Raw genomic sequence first — 18,118 nt, 5'->3', positions numbered from 1 at the left:
TTTTTTGTGTGTGTTAAAACGTTTGGTAATTCACAGCACATTAACTCTGTTTCAGATTTTGTTATGCAGAGAAAAATATCAAATTATTTGAAGAAAAGTAACTAGGTTCTCAGATTTCGTTTCGCTGAGGGTTGTGTTTCTTTTCCAATGTCTTCGTAGAGGCAGTACTTTTGTAGCAAAATGATATATTGACGTATTTTCAATCTCATAAAGATGCTATAAATATGGCTTAGGGCATACGCTCATTTTGTTGGTGGATGTTTTGCTAGCAGTGGAACTTTACCACGCTACCACCCGCCCCCCTCATTGTGTTATATGGTCTTAAATTCCAACACTTCCATGAGTTTTGTGCTCTAAAACCCATGCGAAATTGTTGCGCAGAGGCCGGAGTTATTTTCGCTGTGTAATTCGTGTGTTTACCTTTTTGGGACTCAGTTATATACTCCTAGCCAGCAGACAATGATGAGAACTAAGTGAAGTCTGCTTTCTGCCTTGTATGTTTTTATATTTTATGTATTATGGTTTCCCGACACTGAGCGATCCATTGTGTTCAGTTTTGTAACATGCACATATCGATTGGCCTTGATTGTTCTCAACATTCTCTCAACTAAATGGTGATTGAAACAATCTCTCCCACGTCCCGCTATCTCTCTCTCTGTTTTTTGTCTGTCTGTCTGTCTGTCTGTCTGTCTGTCTGCCTGCCTGCTTGCCTGCCTCTCTCTCTCTCTCTCTCTCTCTCTCTCTCCCTCCCCCTCTCTCACTTTCTCTCTCTCTCTCTCTCTCTCTGTCTGTCTCTGTCTCTCTCTCTCTCTCTCTCTCTCTCTCTCTCTCTCTCTTGTATGGACTCGGGATTGATTCTGTTGAACTTATAACTTCTTTTCTTAGTGACAGGCAACAGGCTGTATACGCAAACGCCTCAGCATCAAGTATGCAGGATGTACGATATGGCGTACCACAAGGGCCAGTTTTAGGCCCTCTCCTCTTCTCTATATATATACATAAATGACCTTCCCCTTCACATTGAGAATTTATGTGAACTTTTTGCAGATGACACAACCATACATTCTAGTAACACCAATTTAAGTCGCTTATCAGAAACACTGCAAGAAAGTTTAAAGCAGTTGAGTGAATGGACTGAGCTAAATCACATGTCCCTTAACCCCCCAAAAACAAAAAGCATGATAATAACAACTAGGCAAAAACGCCAGAACATAACCTCAATATTTCACGATCTAACGGTTAATGATAAACTTGTTGAAAAAGTCGACCATCATAAAGTTTTGGGAGTGACCATTGATAACAACCTGTCTTGGTCACACCACATCGAACTGTCTAAACAAGTGTCCAAGAAGGTTTATCTATTCTATTATCTAGAATCACTGAAGCACTTTCTGAATTTGGAAGCCAGGAAATTATTCTTTAATGCTCATATTCAGTCTGTTATTGACTACGCGTCTACCTTGTGGGACTCGGCAAGTGAAAATTCATTCAAACCACTAATAAGATTACATAAACGAGCGCTTAAAATAGTATTATTAAAGAAAACAACCCTATCTGAGTTAGACTACATGAACTTAGGCATTCTTCCTCTGAAGGCAAGGCTAAGTTATAATAAAGGTACCCTTATGCATACAATTATTCATGGATGTGTACCTCAAACCATATTTTTCAAATTCACGTTAAAAACTTCACGCCAAGAAAATTACAAGTGTTTATCGTAACACCATTTCTGCTTGATATGAACAGCACTATTCAATCTAAAATATTCCACCCCGACGGAAAGGCAACAAGGCAGAGCGGACATCCCCCTCCTTCAACTCTAACCACTATCATTCACCCTCACCTCGAGCTTCTGCTGACATCTCTTATCTCGCAGACCGGCAGACCATAAACATTCACCCTCCCGTCGCTCTTACCACCACCATCCGCCCTACCCAGTGGTCCTAAGACTGTCTGAAGCTGTCGAGCACACAGAAGACGGATCAACTCAAACACACTTCGTTGGGCAGGGATGTTACGCGTGATTGTTCTGAAAAGTGACTATTACATGATTGTTCTGAAAGTCTACTATTTATTTCATCGTAATCATGTAAGCCCTCATACGTGATTGTTCTGAAAGCTTACTAATTTACATGATTGTTCTGAAACTCTACTAAAGGTAAACTTGCTTCACCCGTGAAATGTTGTCAGATATGGAGCAATATGTATACTTTGTGTCTTCGTGGTTTTTTTGGGTGTTTTTTTCTGTGTCCGAAACAGCTTCATAATGCGTGTTTGTGTGTGTTTGAGTTGATCCGTCTCTCCACTCCCTTTTTTGTTTTAGGTGTAGGGGGTGGGGGAGGTTAATTCATATCAATTGCCACTTTATCAAACCATTTGAATAATTCATAAAAAAATTCTGGTGGTTGCTGTGTGATAAAAAAAAAGTGTAACTGAAAACAGAGATGTGCTAATAAATTTAGCTTTCATGTGTGCGTATGTGTGGTGTGTGTGTGCGTATGTACCCAGTGCACTGGCGTCGGAAACGAGGGGGGGGGGGGGACAGCTGGTCCTACGGGGGGGGGGGGGGGGGGGGTGGGGGCAAACATGTCTTTTTGCCCCCCCCCCCCCCAACATTTAGGATGACAAAAATATTCACAGAGAGAGAGAGAGAGAGAGGGAGAGAGAGAGAGAGAGAGAGAGAGAGAGAGAGAGAGAGAGAGAGAGAGAGAGAGAGAGAGAGAGAGAGAGAGAGAGAGAGAGAGAGAGAGAGAGAGAGTTGGTAAACAAAATACTCCCCCCCCCACACACACAAAAAGTATATATGGTCTTGCGTGCAAGAACTTTATAGCCCAGACTCCCCTCCCATATCGCAACCCCGGCCATCTCCTCACGTCTCTCATCCCCTCTCCACTTGAATTTTTAGTTCATAAAAATAAAAGATAAAGTTTCATTTGTGAAAATTATTTGTTGTGCCTTTCGTCTTTAAAGGGCCAAAAAGTAGCTTTCATTTTCCCTCTTTGCCATGCCTTTCAATCCATTTTGGTGACCTAGCCACATAGCATGGCAAAGAGGAAAAATCAAAAATGTCTGTGTCCCTTTAATACCTGTAATTAGAATTTTGAGTTGGGAATACTCAAGAAGAATCATTACATTTTTGAAGATTATAAATAATTTTTGTCTTTGAACATTTAATTTGAATTTTGAGTTGAGAACAATAAAGAAGACATGTTTAATGTATGAAACGTATTACTTGTTGAGTTTGTATTCATTGGGCTGGGGTATAAATATCAATTTCACTTAAGATTCAGTATCATTCTATCAAAATATTGTTCCATTTACGTACATACATACACACAGACAGACGGACAAAGTGAATCCAGTATACCCCCTCCAACTTCATTGGGCTGGGGTATAAATATCAATATGATGAATATCACTTAAGATTTAGTATCATTGTATCAAAATATTGTTCCATATATATACATACAGACATACACACAGACAGATGGACAAAGTGAATCCAGTATACCCCCCTCCAACTTCGTTGGGCAGGGGTATTCATATTGTTCTATATCTGACAACATTTCGCGGGTGAAGCAAGTTTACCTTTAGTAGAGTTTCAGAACAATCATGTAAATTAGTAAGCTTTCAGAACAATCACGTATGAGGGCTTACATGATTGCGATGAAATAAATAGTAGACTTTCAGAACAATCATGTAATAGTCACTTTTCAGAACAATCACGCGTAACACACGTATACCTATTGAAAATATATAAAGATACCACATTATAGTAGAGTGTTTCCTTCTAGGCTGTTAAAATATCTATACGAAAACAAGCCTAAAGCTTATGACGGTGTCTTCAAAACAAATCTACCATCAAAAACAAGGTAGACCGTCGGGTTATTACATAATACGCAAAACAGTTATCCGGTAATCAATGTAACACAAAAATATCATCCACATTTATTAAATTAGAAAGAAGGTATCCTTGTTTGGTTGCTGTGTTGATTAATCCAGTTGTAACGAGTCAATACAAGGCAATTTAAGCATACCATTTCTTTAATCAGGAATTCATTACTATCACTTTTACAAAACTGTCTTTATTAATATTAAATCAACTAGTTGATTACTCAGTACGACATAGTACCTAAGTCATGGATTGGCTCTGGAGGATCTAAAATACATCGAATCAAAAAACAAGAAAGGTAAGTTATTGTAACGTTTGTTATTGAGAAAACAATACGTTTTTAGATGGATCTAAAATACATCGAATTCTGCTGTAGCTAAGTACCAGCCTAAATTTCGAACTTATTCTCAAATAGTGTTCTTGAATAATAGATGGACGTTTGTCTTGGTTGCTTAAAGCGCCAGTTTTGTTTAATTGTCATTTGCATTCGTTTAAATCAGGTTTTGGGGTATCAAGTTTGTTTGTTTGTGTTATTGTTGTTGTAATGTCCCGAATAGTGGACAGTAAAGATACAGATTTAATTTAAACTAATGTCAACTCATACAGAAAGAAAGACAGACCTACTCACACTCTCTCTCTCTCTCTCTCTCTCTCTCTCACTCTCTCACTCTCTCTCTCTCTCCCTCTCTCTCTCTCCCTCCCCCTCTCTCTCTCTCTCTCTCACACACTCACACACACACACACACACGCACACACACATACACACACACACTCACACACACACTGCCACACACACCCACACTGCCACACACACCCACACTGCCACACACACTCACACACCCCCACAAACACACACACACACACACACACACACACACACACATACGGTGTTCATAAATGCTGAGACCACGTGTATTGATATCTTAGTTTGTAAGACAACGTGACAACACGAAAGAGAAATCAGTAATACATTTTTTAAATGAAGTTTTAAACGATCATGTACTTTTAAAATAATCCGCTCACGACTTTTGCTTACCAACACCTGTCTCCCCTACTCCTGAAAATAGACGCTCCTACCCGTACGTATCGTCCCGATTGGTTAATATTTCTGACCCTTGATAGAATGCCTGGCAGTTGCGAAGCACAGTGAAGAAGTGTATTGCATTGAAAGGATTTTTAATTCCAACACAACACAAATACAGCGGCGGTAAGTGAGTTTTTTTCATTTATGCATCGAACACCTGTCCTGAATAATTTGATCAGCAAATATTTAACCGGCTACATAAAAATAAGACTCAAGCAGCTCTAAACTTTAGTGACCCAAAAGGCCAATCAGCGCGAATCTACGGGACACACCTTTCATTGATTCGACTTTTGTACAGAGCAATTATCAACAAAAATTCCACAAAACTGAATGTTTTTTTTCCTGTTTTCACGCTTTTTGTGTCAACCTTTTTTTTTTGTAACAACGATAACGGTTGGACCTAATTTCTTTTTGGTGCAGTTTCCGTGTTTTGTTTTAAAATGGAAAACCTTCATAGAGCAGACGAGATGATGCAACGTATAACTGAGAAAAATTACAAAAACAAACTATAACGACAACTGAACAGTACCAATAATTGTAATTTACTATCGTATCACTCGCTCGGGTCGTGACGGTTTCTTGTGTATACTGTAGCAAAACACTTTGCCTTAATTGGAGGACTTTGATGATCCTATGCAAAATGTGGGCTTGCAGATATTGTTTTAAACTTTTTGCGGTGATATAATCAGCTGTTCTTGTCATGAAAATAGGTTACAAAGAACAAACACAAAATATTGAATTTTCTACAGCATTTAGTTTTTATTCTTGAGACTTATTTTTTGTTGTTTTTGTTGTTGATTATTATCATTATTTCTTTTTTAAATATGATTGGTAGAGACGTCAAAGATTATGGGTAAGAAATTGGAGAAAAAATATGAGCAAGAAAGAATCATTGTATGCACAAAGTGTAATTTAGAAGATACTATTAGTGGATGTTATTGCTTTTATGCTTGTTCTGATTTTGAGTCGAGGCTAAGCGAGTATTTACGGACTTATATATTTACTGTTGGGTTAACATTTCCACTTTGATATATATATATATATATATATATACGCCAAAAAAGTTCACTTGAGACAACCATGTTTTATCAAAATAACTGTACTATGTAATGGTCATTTATCAGATGCTTGAAGGTTAATGGTTAACAATTTTTAAGTGTATATGTTTCTTGTATGTGTATAACGTGTGTTAATTTGCACGTGTGTGTGTGTGTGTGTGTGTGTGTGTGTGTGTGTGTGTGTATGTGTGTGTGTGTGTGTGTGTGTGTGTGTGTGTGTGTGTGTGTGTGTGTGTGTGTGTGTGTGTGTGTGTGTGTGTGTGTGTGTGTGTGTGTGTGTGTGTGTGTGTGTGTGTGTTATCTTTTCTTGTGTCACATACAATTGTAATTGAAAATACGGTACTGATCACACAACCGTCAACTAAGAGCCAGGCGCCTGTGTGGTGTGCGTGTGTGTGACGGATGGGCTCGCAGGCATGTCCCACTTTGAAGAAAGCAATAAACCTGGTGTGCCTAAACGGGTGTCTTGCATGCGTGTATAAATGTAGGCTCTGCTTACACTTGCAACTTTAAAAGGTTGCAACTTGATAACTCTCCTACAAAGTCTATCAATGCAATTCTGTATACATAAAAGACCAAAGATAAATGTTTGTGCGCCTTAGTGTGTGTGTCATTGTGAGTATGTTTGTGTGTAAGTGCATGTGTGTGTGTGTGTGTGTGTGTGTGTGTGTGTGTGTGTGTGTGTATGTGTTTGTGTGTGTGTTAGCGAATGTGTGTGTGACAAACACGTACTAACCTTTGTATCAGCTGGTATAAAAATTGTCCCCCAAAAAGATTGATATTCCATTCGTATCCAGCTGCATCCAAACTTGATTTTCACAATGGCCATATGTTTTTAACGCTCATTCCTCACAAGAACGACATCGCACAATTTTGTTTCACAACGCACCGCCGCCATGCCTAAATATATTACATTGAAGACAAACTGAATGCACTAAGAAAATTTCGCACACACGAAGATGATGAAGACAATGTAAACGTACAAACGTTTTTCTTTGCATACATGAATTAGCATTATTTATTACATTTCCGAAACCAAAATGCACCAATTTGCAGCACAGAACTCATCCACATCCTGGTGCAATGTTCATTGCTGCAAGCTGACACTTGCTTTTTGACACCAATCAATAAGGAAAACGCGACAAGCTCTTCTCTCTGCAACGCATGCATGGCTGCAAATCGCAACCCTGCAGGTAAAAAAGATCGATGCCCAGCAGACGGTCCTCTTATGGACTTGACACATGCATTAAGCAAAAAACACAAATCAACTGAACTAAAACAGGGTCTTCTACATGAATAACTTCGCAAGACATACAACGTTCAAGCTAGGTTATTGCGAACTGAAACCGGTTGTGTACTGTGCAGGAAATACACATAAAAGCACACAGACTGTTCCATTATGGACCTAATTGTATACCGACTCCTTATACGAGTTAGGAAACAGGCGCATGCCTGAAAAAGTGTGTGTGTGTGTGTGTGTGTGTGTGTGTGTGTGTGTGTGTGTGTGTGTGTGTGTGTGTGTGTCTGATTGCATGTGTGTGTGTGTCTGTGATTGCATGTGTGTGTGTGTGTGTGTGTATGTGTGTGTGTGTGTGTGTGTGTGTGTGTGTGTGTGTGTGTGTGTGTGTGTGTGTGTGATTTTCATTTGTGATAACAGAATCTTCCGCTTTTTGAAGAATCACAGATACAAATATAAAGCTTATTGTTCAAATTTAGTTTACAGTAAACTTATCATGATGACTGTATTTATTCGTGCATTCTTCGGAGTATACGTTCACTTAAAAAGTAATTCCGCGTGAAACCTATTGATTATAAAATCTCTGAGAAAAATGAAATAATTATATGTCTGCGCCTGTATGAAAAAAAGAAGGCCTAAGTAGGTTACTCGGGTCAAGTGCGGTTTGCAACGCGTCCTCTCATGTTCTTGTAATATGAGCTTCCCATTTGCCGTGAAGATTTTCTGTTAAGTTGTCGACTATAACTTACTATAGCAGCCCCTGCCCTGTGCAGCAATACAGTGGGGTCTTCTGTCGTATGACCCACTTAAAACGACAAGGAAATCTGCATGTTTCAACTCGAACGGCGCCTAAGCGTAAGGCATGCCATAAATCATTATCATGCGAGATAGTCAAACAACATGAGAAAGAAAATCATAATCATTACAAGGAAAAAAAGCAAATTTGTTCGGTTCTACCTGTTCTAATTTTTGAAGGAGTAAGGGGAGGGATGGCGTTTAACTTGGTGATCTAAGTTTTCGTGATTTAATTTGCATTTTGAATGAAAGAAGGGGAGGGGTGTTTGAGTAACGTGTCATCAGTAAAAAACACAAATAAACAACCCAAAACCAACAACAAAAACCGTGTTTTTTTTAATCCAAAGCCTGATAATGAGTGTGCTGTAACTTTTTGAAAATGTCCTAACGTTATTTTCTAGTTTACATACATTTTAAATAAAATGTAAGTGTAATGTTGCACAAGTGTTGTCCCTGGCCTGAGGAATCATCAGTATCACTATCCATTTATACCTTGAAGCTTGTTGCTGGCCTTTGCAAAATCATATAGATATATATTGTTGTACTTTTAGCTGTAAATTGTATTCTTAATCAAGACTGCCGTTTTTATTGGCAGGGGAAATAACCACACAGCAGTTATCCTCAGACAGATAGAGCTTAGTAGACTGGCATGCAGTGCAAGGGAGATAATCAAAATGTTGCACTGACTTGAGCAAAGACAACAGCACCAAGACGAACATTCTTTACACAGTGACTCTGCCCAAACAGAATTAAGTGATTGCACACTTCAACATTAAAACAATCCTTATTCACACATGTATATATGTGAACCTCTTACACTACCTCTACACTATTTTACGAGTGATGAACATTTACATTACACAAATCTACCTACATCTGTCACAGGAAGGATTCAACTGACCATGGAGAAGCTTCTTGTTCTCGCCCTCATCCGTCTGCTACTGTTGAGAGGTGGTGTTGAACCCAACCCAGGCCCTACAAGTATGTGCTGTCCAAACTCAGCCTGCGTTAACATCTTACCCTGGGCTTGCCCAGGTAAACTGGAAGGGACAAAGAAAAGCGGCTTTGAGCCAAAAGACGACAAAAGCCTTGACATCTCCGTGGCCTCTGGCGGTGACTGCACTCCTTCGGATGGACTGGACTCGGACAAAAAGGAAGGCCAGCAGTTGAAAGGTGAACAAGGAGGCAGCGGGAGATGTGGCGTCATTGACAGCCGTGAATATCAAAGCCCTATACCCGGCTCTGGCAGAGGAGATGATGATGACGAAGATGGCGAGAAGGAGAGAAAAGGCCCAAAGGAACCAGACGATAAACCGACGTTTGCCGACGTGAACAAAGTCAGATCATTTCTTGTTTTCCTGTACTTCGTCTTGTGCCTTTTAATCAATTACTGTACAGAGGTCGAGCAACTGTTCCCAGCACTGTCTCCTCGTCTCAGTCACATGAGAAACACGGCGTTGATGCTGCGCCAGCTCATGCAGGATATCTTTTTCTGCCCGCCTTCGGCACAGCGTTCTGAAAGAAACCGTTCAGCTCGAAGGCTGTTCTTTCGGGCTGTGGAAATATTTTTCGGCAGTTTACCCGAAACATACATTTCCCCAGATGTCGCACGCAGCTGCTCTTGCCGAGAACAACCATCGTCCCCGCCCGAACCCCCTGATAGGAGAAATCAGACTTGCGCGGCTAATCCAGGGCCATGTTGTAGAGATGGTATGTGCTGCCCATTGCTGGAGTCATCAGAGAGTCCTGCTTTTGACGACCTGGACCTGTTTTCCTCCCCCGCGCCCCCAGAGAGCGGAGAATCGCCAATGACCTATGGGATGCTTCAGGTAAATATATTCCTAGCGCAAAACATTCATGTGTAAATGATTTTGTACCAGATACTGACGGTTGCGTTGTGTGGTGGAATGCGAATGAAATGGCGAAGGCAATCTATTGTGGGTCCAAACTCTTACAACGGCCATGTCCTATCGATAATTATTTTTTTTAAATGTTGAATATGAAATGATTCTTAACTTCGATTAAGGGCTCAGGGTAAACTGTGATACATAGAGAGAGAGAGAGAGAGAGAGAGAGAGAGAGAGAGAGAGAGAGAGAGAGAGAGAGCGAGAGAGAGAGACTGAGAGATAGAGAGCGAGAGAGAGAGAGCGAGAGATAGAGAGAGAGAACGAGAGGAGAGAGAGAGCGAGAGAGAGATAGAGAGAGAGAGAGAGAGAGAGAGAGAGAGAGAGAGAGAGAGAGAGAGAGAGAGAGAGAGAGAGAGAGAGCGAGAGAGGAATTGCGTGGTACTCAGGTGAAAAAGAACATTTAAAAACATTTTAAATAAAGCAAGGGAGTGTGAATTGGTCTATGGAACAAAATTAACCATTTTCATTCATCCTTTTGACTTGCAACTTCCTGTGTTTTTTTTTAACAGAATCTACTGTTTCCCGTACAGTGCACAGACGACACCAATCGTAAGTCCTGGTGTGTGCAAGTGTAACAGAGGTGTGTGTGTGTGTGTGTGTGTGTGTGTGTGTGTATGTGTATGTGTGTGTGTGTGTGTGTGTTCGCGTGCGTGCGTGCGTGTGTGTGTGTGTGTGTGTGTGTGTGTGTGTGTGTGTGTGTGTGTGTGTGTGTGTGTGTGCGAGTGCGCACTAACAAGTTGCAATTGTAAAGTCTATTAACGAGGAAACAAAAGAGGAAGAACAGGATTTAGAAGAAGCATAAATATGTTCTCGATATATGAATCATATTAGGCCTAAAAAAAAAATAGGTGTGGTTACGGTAACCCGACCTACCCTATTTTTAGGGGCCGACCCTATAACTTTTTATTACATTTGTCAAAAAAAACCAAAAAAACAATCGAGTGCAGAAAACGCAATAAAAGCGACAGCGCTCGAGTCGCACACTTATTTTCCTGTCAAGTAGGTTTAATTTGTACACATTAGAAAAAAAGTTTAAAAAAAAAGAAAAGTGATTGCCTACCTTCCTACCCTATTTTTTTGGGCAATGTTACCTTAACCACACCTATTTTTTTTGTGGCCTTACATAAATATGACTTCACATAGACGTTATAATGAAATTAAAAATGACGTATCAGTGCTAGCATGAAATGAACAGTACATGTTTATACAAAGGAGAAGAGGGAGATGTTATAGGTGGTGTTCTCCATACTATACTTTTTATTGCTTGTACACAGCTGAAGGTTTCTTGTGTACATTTCTGTAGAAGCGACAAACGAGGCTGCTGTCACAAGAGGAGAAGGCAGCAATGGTGCACAGCTCATTCCTCCTGGAAACCCAATACAGGTATTTCTAAAGCAAAGATATTATTGGAAGATAAGGTGGTTAAGGTACTAGACATCTGTATTAAATATGGTATTTTGAAGGCACTGACATTTTGTAGACAGGTGCTGTTTTGTGTCCATTTCTGCGTGTGTGTGTGCGAGAGAGAGAGAGAGAGAGAGAGAGAGAGAGAGAGAGAGAGAGAGAGAGAGAGAGAGAGAGAGAGAGAGAGAGAGAGAGAGAGAGAGAGAGAGAGAGAGAAAGAGAGAGAGAGAGAGAGAGTCTTTGTGTTTGTAGGAAGAAAATTAGGTAAGGTATATATATCTAAACATGTGTAGTCTAGTGTTTACATAGAGTTTAATAATATACATTATTTTCTCCCCCTCTCTGTCTGTCTCTCTTTCTTTCTGGCTGAGTGAATGGCTGCTTAAGTGTGTATTTAGACCTAAAGCTAATATTTTACTGCAGACCATGCTAATGCTACTCATTGATTGTCACAGCTACAGCTTCGTCACCACAGTCGGAGTTTGCTGGCAAGACCCTCTGACGAAGAAGACATAGGCCCAGGTATGTATTTGAAAAACCATGTTTATTCACAAACAACAAAAAATACAAAAAACAAACAATCAAACAAACAAACAAACAAAGAAACTAACTAACACAAAACCACACAAACAAACAAACAAACAAACAAACAAACAAACAAACAAACAAACAAGGCAGTCATAGTCTTTGAGGGCTCTGAAATGATAAACCAGTATAGACTAGTCACTATGTACGGCTTCCTTGTCAGTTGTTTTAGTGTGGAAATAGTCCTTGTACTCAAAGAGTACAATACATACATCATCCAGTATTGTTCCAAAACTAAGAGGACCATGGGTCAGTTGAAAATACCTAGAGGTCTACATGTTCTGGCTACAAAAAAACCAGTTTGGTCAGAATAGCTCCTGCATGTCAAAACGATCGGACCAAGGCGTCAGAGCAAGAAAATATGCGTCAATGACCGAGGCCTGCGAACAACACTGCATCAAACGTGCAAAACACATGCATATTACTGATTGGAGGCAAACTTAATCTTGGCCTGTGTAACCGCGTGTGTGTAATAATATATTCATATGGCAGAATGAAATTAAATGAAATCCCATTAAATAAACGATAATGACAAGAGAAATGAATATCTATAGAATTGTCTGCTCACCTTCAGATATGAATTGCCTTCTCAGAACATGCGTAAAAAGTGATTAAATCGTGTTTTTTTAAAGAGTGTTAAATGCAAGGGCATGGGTCATTTCCTCACATAGCCAAACTGAAAATCTTAATATGCTGTCATTTAATCTTTTTTAATTTAACATCGTAAATCTTGTTAGTGTTTTTTGTGCTCTAGCTATGTGTTGTTTGTTCAATGTTTTAAGTCAAACATCCGCAACTGTATGTATTCTGTGCTGAATACACGCGTTTCGTGTTTTTGTCTGTTTGTTTTGAATGTTCTCAGTCTAGAAGTTTAAGAGTTTACAAAAACAATACAACAACAAACCAAACAAACACCAGTGTGATCATTTTACTTGACTTGCTTTCAGATTCGAGCGAAGAGTGCATCAATATGGGCGAATCTGATACAGCTCCAGTAAGTAACTTGCATTTGCTTTATAACATGTTTTGTAGCTGATAATGTGTTTGGGTTAATTTGGATGAGAATGAGAGGTTATGTCTCCTAAATCTCTTGCGAATGTTTGCAGTGTAATATCACGTGATGGCTTTCGCGTTGTATATATACGACAAAGATAATGAACTATGTATTCGTTGATGAGATTTGATCCTCTTCTGTATACACGTTGCTATAAGTGTAATTTTGCACTGTCTCTGTGAGTTGTGATCTCAGTAGTAGTTTGCTGTCTAATGCTTCCTTTATTACACGTATCTTCTGTTTCTATCAGGTTGCAGAGACTGCATCGGGAAACTCGCAAGGTAATCGTTCTTGTTCTTTTCAAATTTGACAGAAAGGCTTTCAAGTCTAGGCACATTTACTTGGAACTAAAACCTCTACTTTCTAAAACTCCAGTTTAAAATAGTTTTCCTGCGACGTTTATCTCTTAGGGAGCCCAAATGACACTTTCTGTACTGTAATGTTGACGGACATACGATGACTTGCCAAAAATTCCATCTAACTAAGCTAATTATCATGAAATAATGTAAAACAAGGAACGTCCTACGTACCTTTAAGCGTCGGAGTCCTGATTTTCTTTTGCACAGTCAAAGGGAAATAATCTGACTTGAGCGAGACTCTTACACGCCTGGTTTACACATGTGTTTATTTTCGTCGAACCTGAAGTGAAAAGCATGGGGATTCTCAGAAGAAAAAAATGTACGCGTCTTCTTAATTCTACGTTTTAAGATCCCTCCATGTTCGGTTTCTACTTGCACATTAATATAATCTCAAAATCATTATGTGTGTGGGCCTGTGCAGACCTGTTAGGCTTACCCCTTCCGTTACTTGTATTGCTGTGTTAACCATACGATCACTTTAACAATTATATGCGGTAGCGTTGCTCAGCCATTTTGCTTGTTGCTGATGCATGGCAATTTATTGGGTCACACACGCAGACACGTACACGCACACGCACACACACACACACACACACACACACACACACACACACACACACACACACACACACACATTGGCTCTGCATCGGGTGGATCATTCTCTTTTTCTTCCCCTGAGAACTGCTTCTATTTTTGTTCACCTCGCCTACTTCCTTATAAACATTAAAACTAGTATGTGTGCCGGTGAACATATGCACTGATTTCTGTGATGAATATTTTTTTTAAATTTTTTTTTTTATATTCTTTGATGTGCACCCTTATGCTGAGTGTGATAACCCTCGAATGACTAGTCCTGTGATAAATATTGTTCAATGACATATCTAGTCCTGTGATAATGATAGTTTTTAGCGGTAAACTTTTAGCTAAAGCTGACGGCAATTAACCTATTTGGAATCATGTTACTATTCCTGTTAGTGTACATATGCGTGCGCGAGTGTAGTAATGCTTCGTATGGTATTTTTATCTGTTGTCTTATTATTTGTTTTGTCTTTTAATGTGCACCACACTGAAATTTCTCTGTATGAGATAATAAAGTATTCGTATTCGTATTCGTATTGCAATTAGTCTTTTAACATTTAGTCAAGTTTTGACTAAATGTTTTAACATAGAGGGGGGAATCGAGACGAGGGTCGTGGTGTATGTGTGTGTGTCTGTCTGTCTGTCTGTGTGTGTAGAGCGATTCAGACTAAACTACTGGACCGATCTTTATGAAATTTGACATGAGAGTTTCTGGGTATGATATCCTCAGACGTTTTTTTCATTTTTTTGATAAATGTCTTTGATGACGTCATATCCGGCTTTTCGTGAAAGTTGAGGCGGCACTGTCACGCTCTCATTTTTCAACCAAATTGGTTGAAATTTTGGTCAAGTAATCTCCGACGAAGCCCGGACTTCAGTATTGCATTTCAGCTTGGTGGCTTAAAAATTAATTAATGACTTTGGTCATTAAAAATCTGAAAATTGTAAAAAAAACATTTTTTTTATAAAACGATCCAAATTTACGTTCATCTTATTCTCCATCATTTTCTGATTCCAAAAACATATAAATATGTTATATTTGGATTAAAAACAAGCTCTGAAAATTAAAAATAATTATCAAAATTAAATTTTCGAAATCAATTTAAAAACACTTTCGTCTTAATTCCTTGTCGGTTCCTGATTCCAAAAACATATAGATATGATATGTTTGGATTAAAAACACGCTCAGAAAGTTAAAACGAAGAGAGGTACAGAAAAGCGTGCTATCCTTCTCAGCGCAACTACTACCCCGCTCTTCTTGTCAATTTCACTGCCTTTGCCATGAGCGGTGGACTGACGATGCTACGAGTGCGTTCAGTTTCATTCTGTGAGTTCGACAGCTACTTGACTAAATATTGTATTTTCGCCTTACGCGACTTGTTCTTCTTTGTCGTCATATTTTTTAATGAATGGAACTTATTTCTATAGTGTTTCATGATGGCTTCAGAACCTTGTCTTGTAAGCAATACTTAAAATAATGATTTACTTTCTTTCAGAGAGCAGTTCTGTGGTCAGTTCAGGCCAGACTGTGGCTTATCGGGAAGACCAACTGGTATGTTGAATGCAGTTTGAATTGTTTGTCACAAAAATCATGTTTTACGTAATGCACCTTTGCTAATTTGTGTATTGTTCGTGCAAATGTGTGTGTGTGTGTGTGTGTGTGTGTGTGTGTGTGTGTGTGTGTGTGTGTGTGTTTGTGTGTGTGTGTGTCTGAGAGAGAGAAAGAGAGAGAGGGTGTATGTGGGTGTGTGTTGTGGGTGTGTGTGTGGGTGTGTGTGGGTGTGTGTGTGGGTGTGTGTGTGTGTGTCACTGTGTGTGTGTGTGTTAATTTTTGCTCACGTTCGTGTATTTATTGTAACTCATCATTGCAGTATGTAATTAGGGTTGGTGCATGAGCGCATTTGATATTTAGTTTTTGTTGTAGCCTAAATTGCTTACTTTTCTTTCATAAATGTTCCGTCTTGACTTTTTATGCACATACAAGGATCCTCACTTAATTTGGTCTTTTCAGGTTCCGCACTTGATCTGTGCTGCGCATGAAGTGCATGATGATAATGGGAGCCTCAGATATCGTGAGATATAATTTTTATATGTTACATTTATTGCACTTACTAGGCTGAGCTTTAATTATGTAGTGCTTGCTTCTTTTAATTCTCTGTGTCTGTCTATCTGTCTATCAATCTCTCTATTTGTTGGAATCTATATATATCACTACCCACAATCCCTGTTTTAAATGTATAACAGGTTTGAATACACACAAGGCTTTTGTTTACGAAGCCATGAATTGGTTAAGTCTAGACTGCCACTCCTATTTCATATGATGAACAAGCATCAAGAGTGAATTGTGTCTAATCTAAAAAGTACCATTTGGTCCTGTTTCTAAGTTAATAGCGTATTGCTTTTCCTAACGCAGTTTAAAAGGGAACAAAGGAGCAAATCTTCGAGTATCAGGTGTGGATGTAAAATAACGTCAAACCTCTAATGGCTTAAAGTGAATGTTAAAGTGATATAATTAGATATACATGTAAGTTACGTACAATTAAAGGCATATGTACTCGATGACTATACACGCTAATTGCTTTACCAACAGCTGGAGACATGCTAAATTAAGTTCCCTGCAAAATATTGTGGTCTAGGACCCCTTCAATGTTGAGATATGTTAATTTTCATTTTGATCTGGATCGTCCTATTTATAGATTTGGCAACACATGTAACGTTGATGCAAGGGAGCTAACACCGCGGCTTTGTTGACATCCTCACTTTTTCAGAGGCTAGAACAAGCTGTAATGCATGTATTATGGTCCGCGCATGGTGACATATCGTCATTATATGGTCTTATGGTGCGTTTGACATCGATTATGGGCAAACTACACTTTGTAAACACGGGAGCGCGTACATATACCTTTAAACATTGCAAAAATTTGCACATGAGAAGATGCTTTATGTTTCTTACATTCTTATAATTTTCTAACTTTGATGAAAGCGTTATATTTTCCGTCACGCTTAATTTTTACGGACGCGCGTATTGTGCCAAACTTAAAAGTGTAAATAATGTGAAGAGGCCGACATATATAAAGCAGGCATATTTTAGAAGATGAATATCAATCACTTGTGCAGTACTGCTGTTTCGGTAGTTACACCTGGACCGCCTTTTGCAACGTGTGGGGTTTTAAATATGTTTTATCTCTACACAGCGATTCCAGCATCGGAGCTGTGCGATAAGTGCATTCGACGCGAAGTATCAGAGGTCCTCAAGCCATGCGATCACAAGCTCTGTTCAATCTGCACCGATGACGTTTACCCTCCTAGGCAACAGCAAGCGATCGCCAGGCCTAAGCTTCAATGTCCTGTCTGCAACTGCGAGGTCAAGTACATGGAGGATCTGGACCTCTATCCGCCTGGATGAGAGGTTCTGCGTGGACATGCAGCGTGCTACACACCGTCGCACGTTAACACGCACCGCAAAAAAAACACACACACACACACACACGCACGCACGCATACATACAAACACACACACACACACACACACACACACACACACACAGTGACACACACACACACACACACACACACCACACGTGCTCACACATATAAAACCGCACAAACACACAGACAGTCATCATTCACAAGCACATCATTCCAGTAACCTGAATCGCTGTTTTTTTTCACTCTGTTTTGTTCAGGCTATTTACGCGATCGTGATGAATAGTAAACGTTTACAATTTACAACAGACGTGTAAGTTGTGCAAAATACGTAAAGCTATACATATAATGATATTGAGACATCCTGTGAAACTTCTCCCCTGACTGTATAAGATCCCCATCGATTTGTAGTGCTTCAAAAACCTTTCGTACCATGATATCTGATTTCACAAGTGTGACAGTCATTTAAGTATCAGAAGGATTACTTTGTTTAAGAGTACTTTGCTTTTTCAAACAGTTCATTGATATTGATGCTCCCATGGGGTCGCCTTCACGCGGCGGGAGCGTTTAAACAGAGCTACCCCACCCCTTTACTTCTCTTCTTTTGTCTTATTTCTGCCTTACCAGTCCTTTCACCTATATTTCCTTCCAAGAAAACTCTCCCTACTATTCCCTGCAGTTTTCCAATTCTTTTTTTGTTGTCTTATTTCTACCTGACTGGATCCATCACCTTTATTT

At 39.4% G+C, this 18,118-nt stretch overlaps 1 protein-coding gene across 4 annotated transcripts in view; it reads left to right on the top strand.

Annotated features, from left to right (window-relative positions):
- LOC138961433 (uncharacterized) overlaps positions 1–17,461 on the top strand; it is a 34,232-nt gene extending 16,771 nt beyond the window's left edge. For 3 of the 4 annotated variants that reach the window (XM_070333078.1, XM_070333080.1, XM_070333079.1), the window contains exons 2-10: positions 8,952–9,895; positions 10,483–10,522; positions 11,277–11,356; positions 11,833–11,899; positions 12,910–12,956; positions 13,267–13,297; positions 15,451–15,506; positions 15,966–16,026; positions 17,149–17,461. In XM_070333078.1, the coding sequence (XP_070189179.1) occupies positions 8,952–9,895; positions 10,483–10,522; positions 11,277–11,356; positions 11,833–11,899; positions 12,910–12,956; positions 13,267–13,297; positions 15,451–15,506; positions 15,966–16,026; positions 17,149–17,360 (1,538 nt within the window). In that variant the 3' untranslated portion in view covers positions 17,361–17,461. Of the gene's footprint in view, positions 1–4,772; positions 5,100–8,951; positions 9,896–10,482; positions 10,523–11,276; positions 11,357–11,832; positions 11,900–12,909; positions 12,957–13,266; positions 13,298–15,450; positions 15,507–15,965; positions 16,027–17,148 lie in introns of those variants that run through there. The other variant, XM_070333081.1, reaches the window with a different exon arrangement.
- The last annotated feature ends 657 nt before the right edge of the window (positions 17,462–18,118 follow it).

Source organism: Littorina saxatilis, linkage group LG3 (assembly GCF_037325665.1).
Source record: "Littorina saxatilis isolate snail1 linkage group LG3, US_GU_Lsax_2.0, whole genome shotgun sequence".
Taxonomy (NCBI): Eukaryota; Metazoa; Mollusca; class Gastropoda; order Littorinimorpha; family Littorinidae; genus Littorina; species Littorina saxatilis.
The sequence above is the reverse complement of the archived record's forward strand: the minus strand, read 5'-3'. Positions and strand labels throughout refer to the sequence as shown.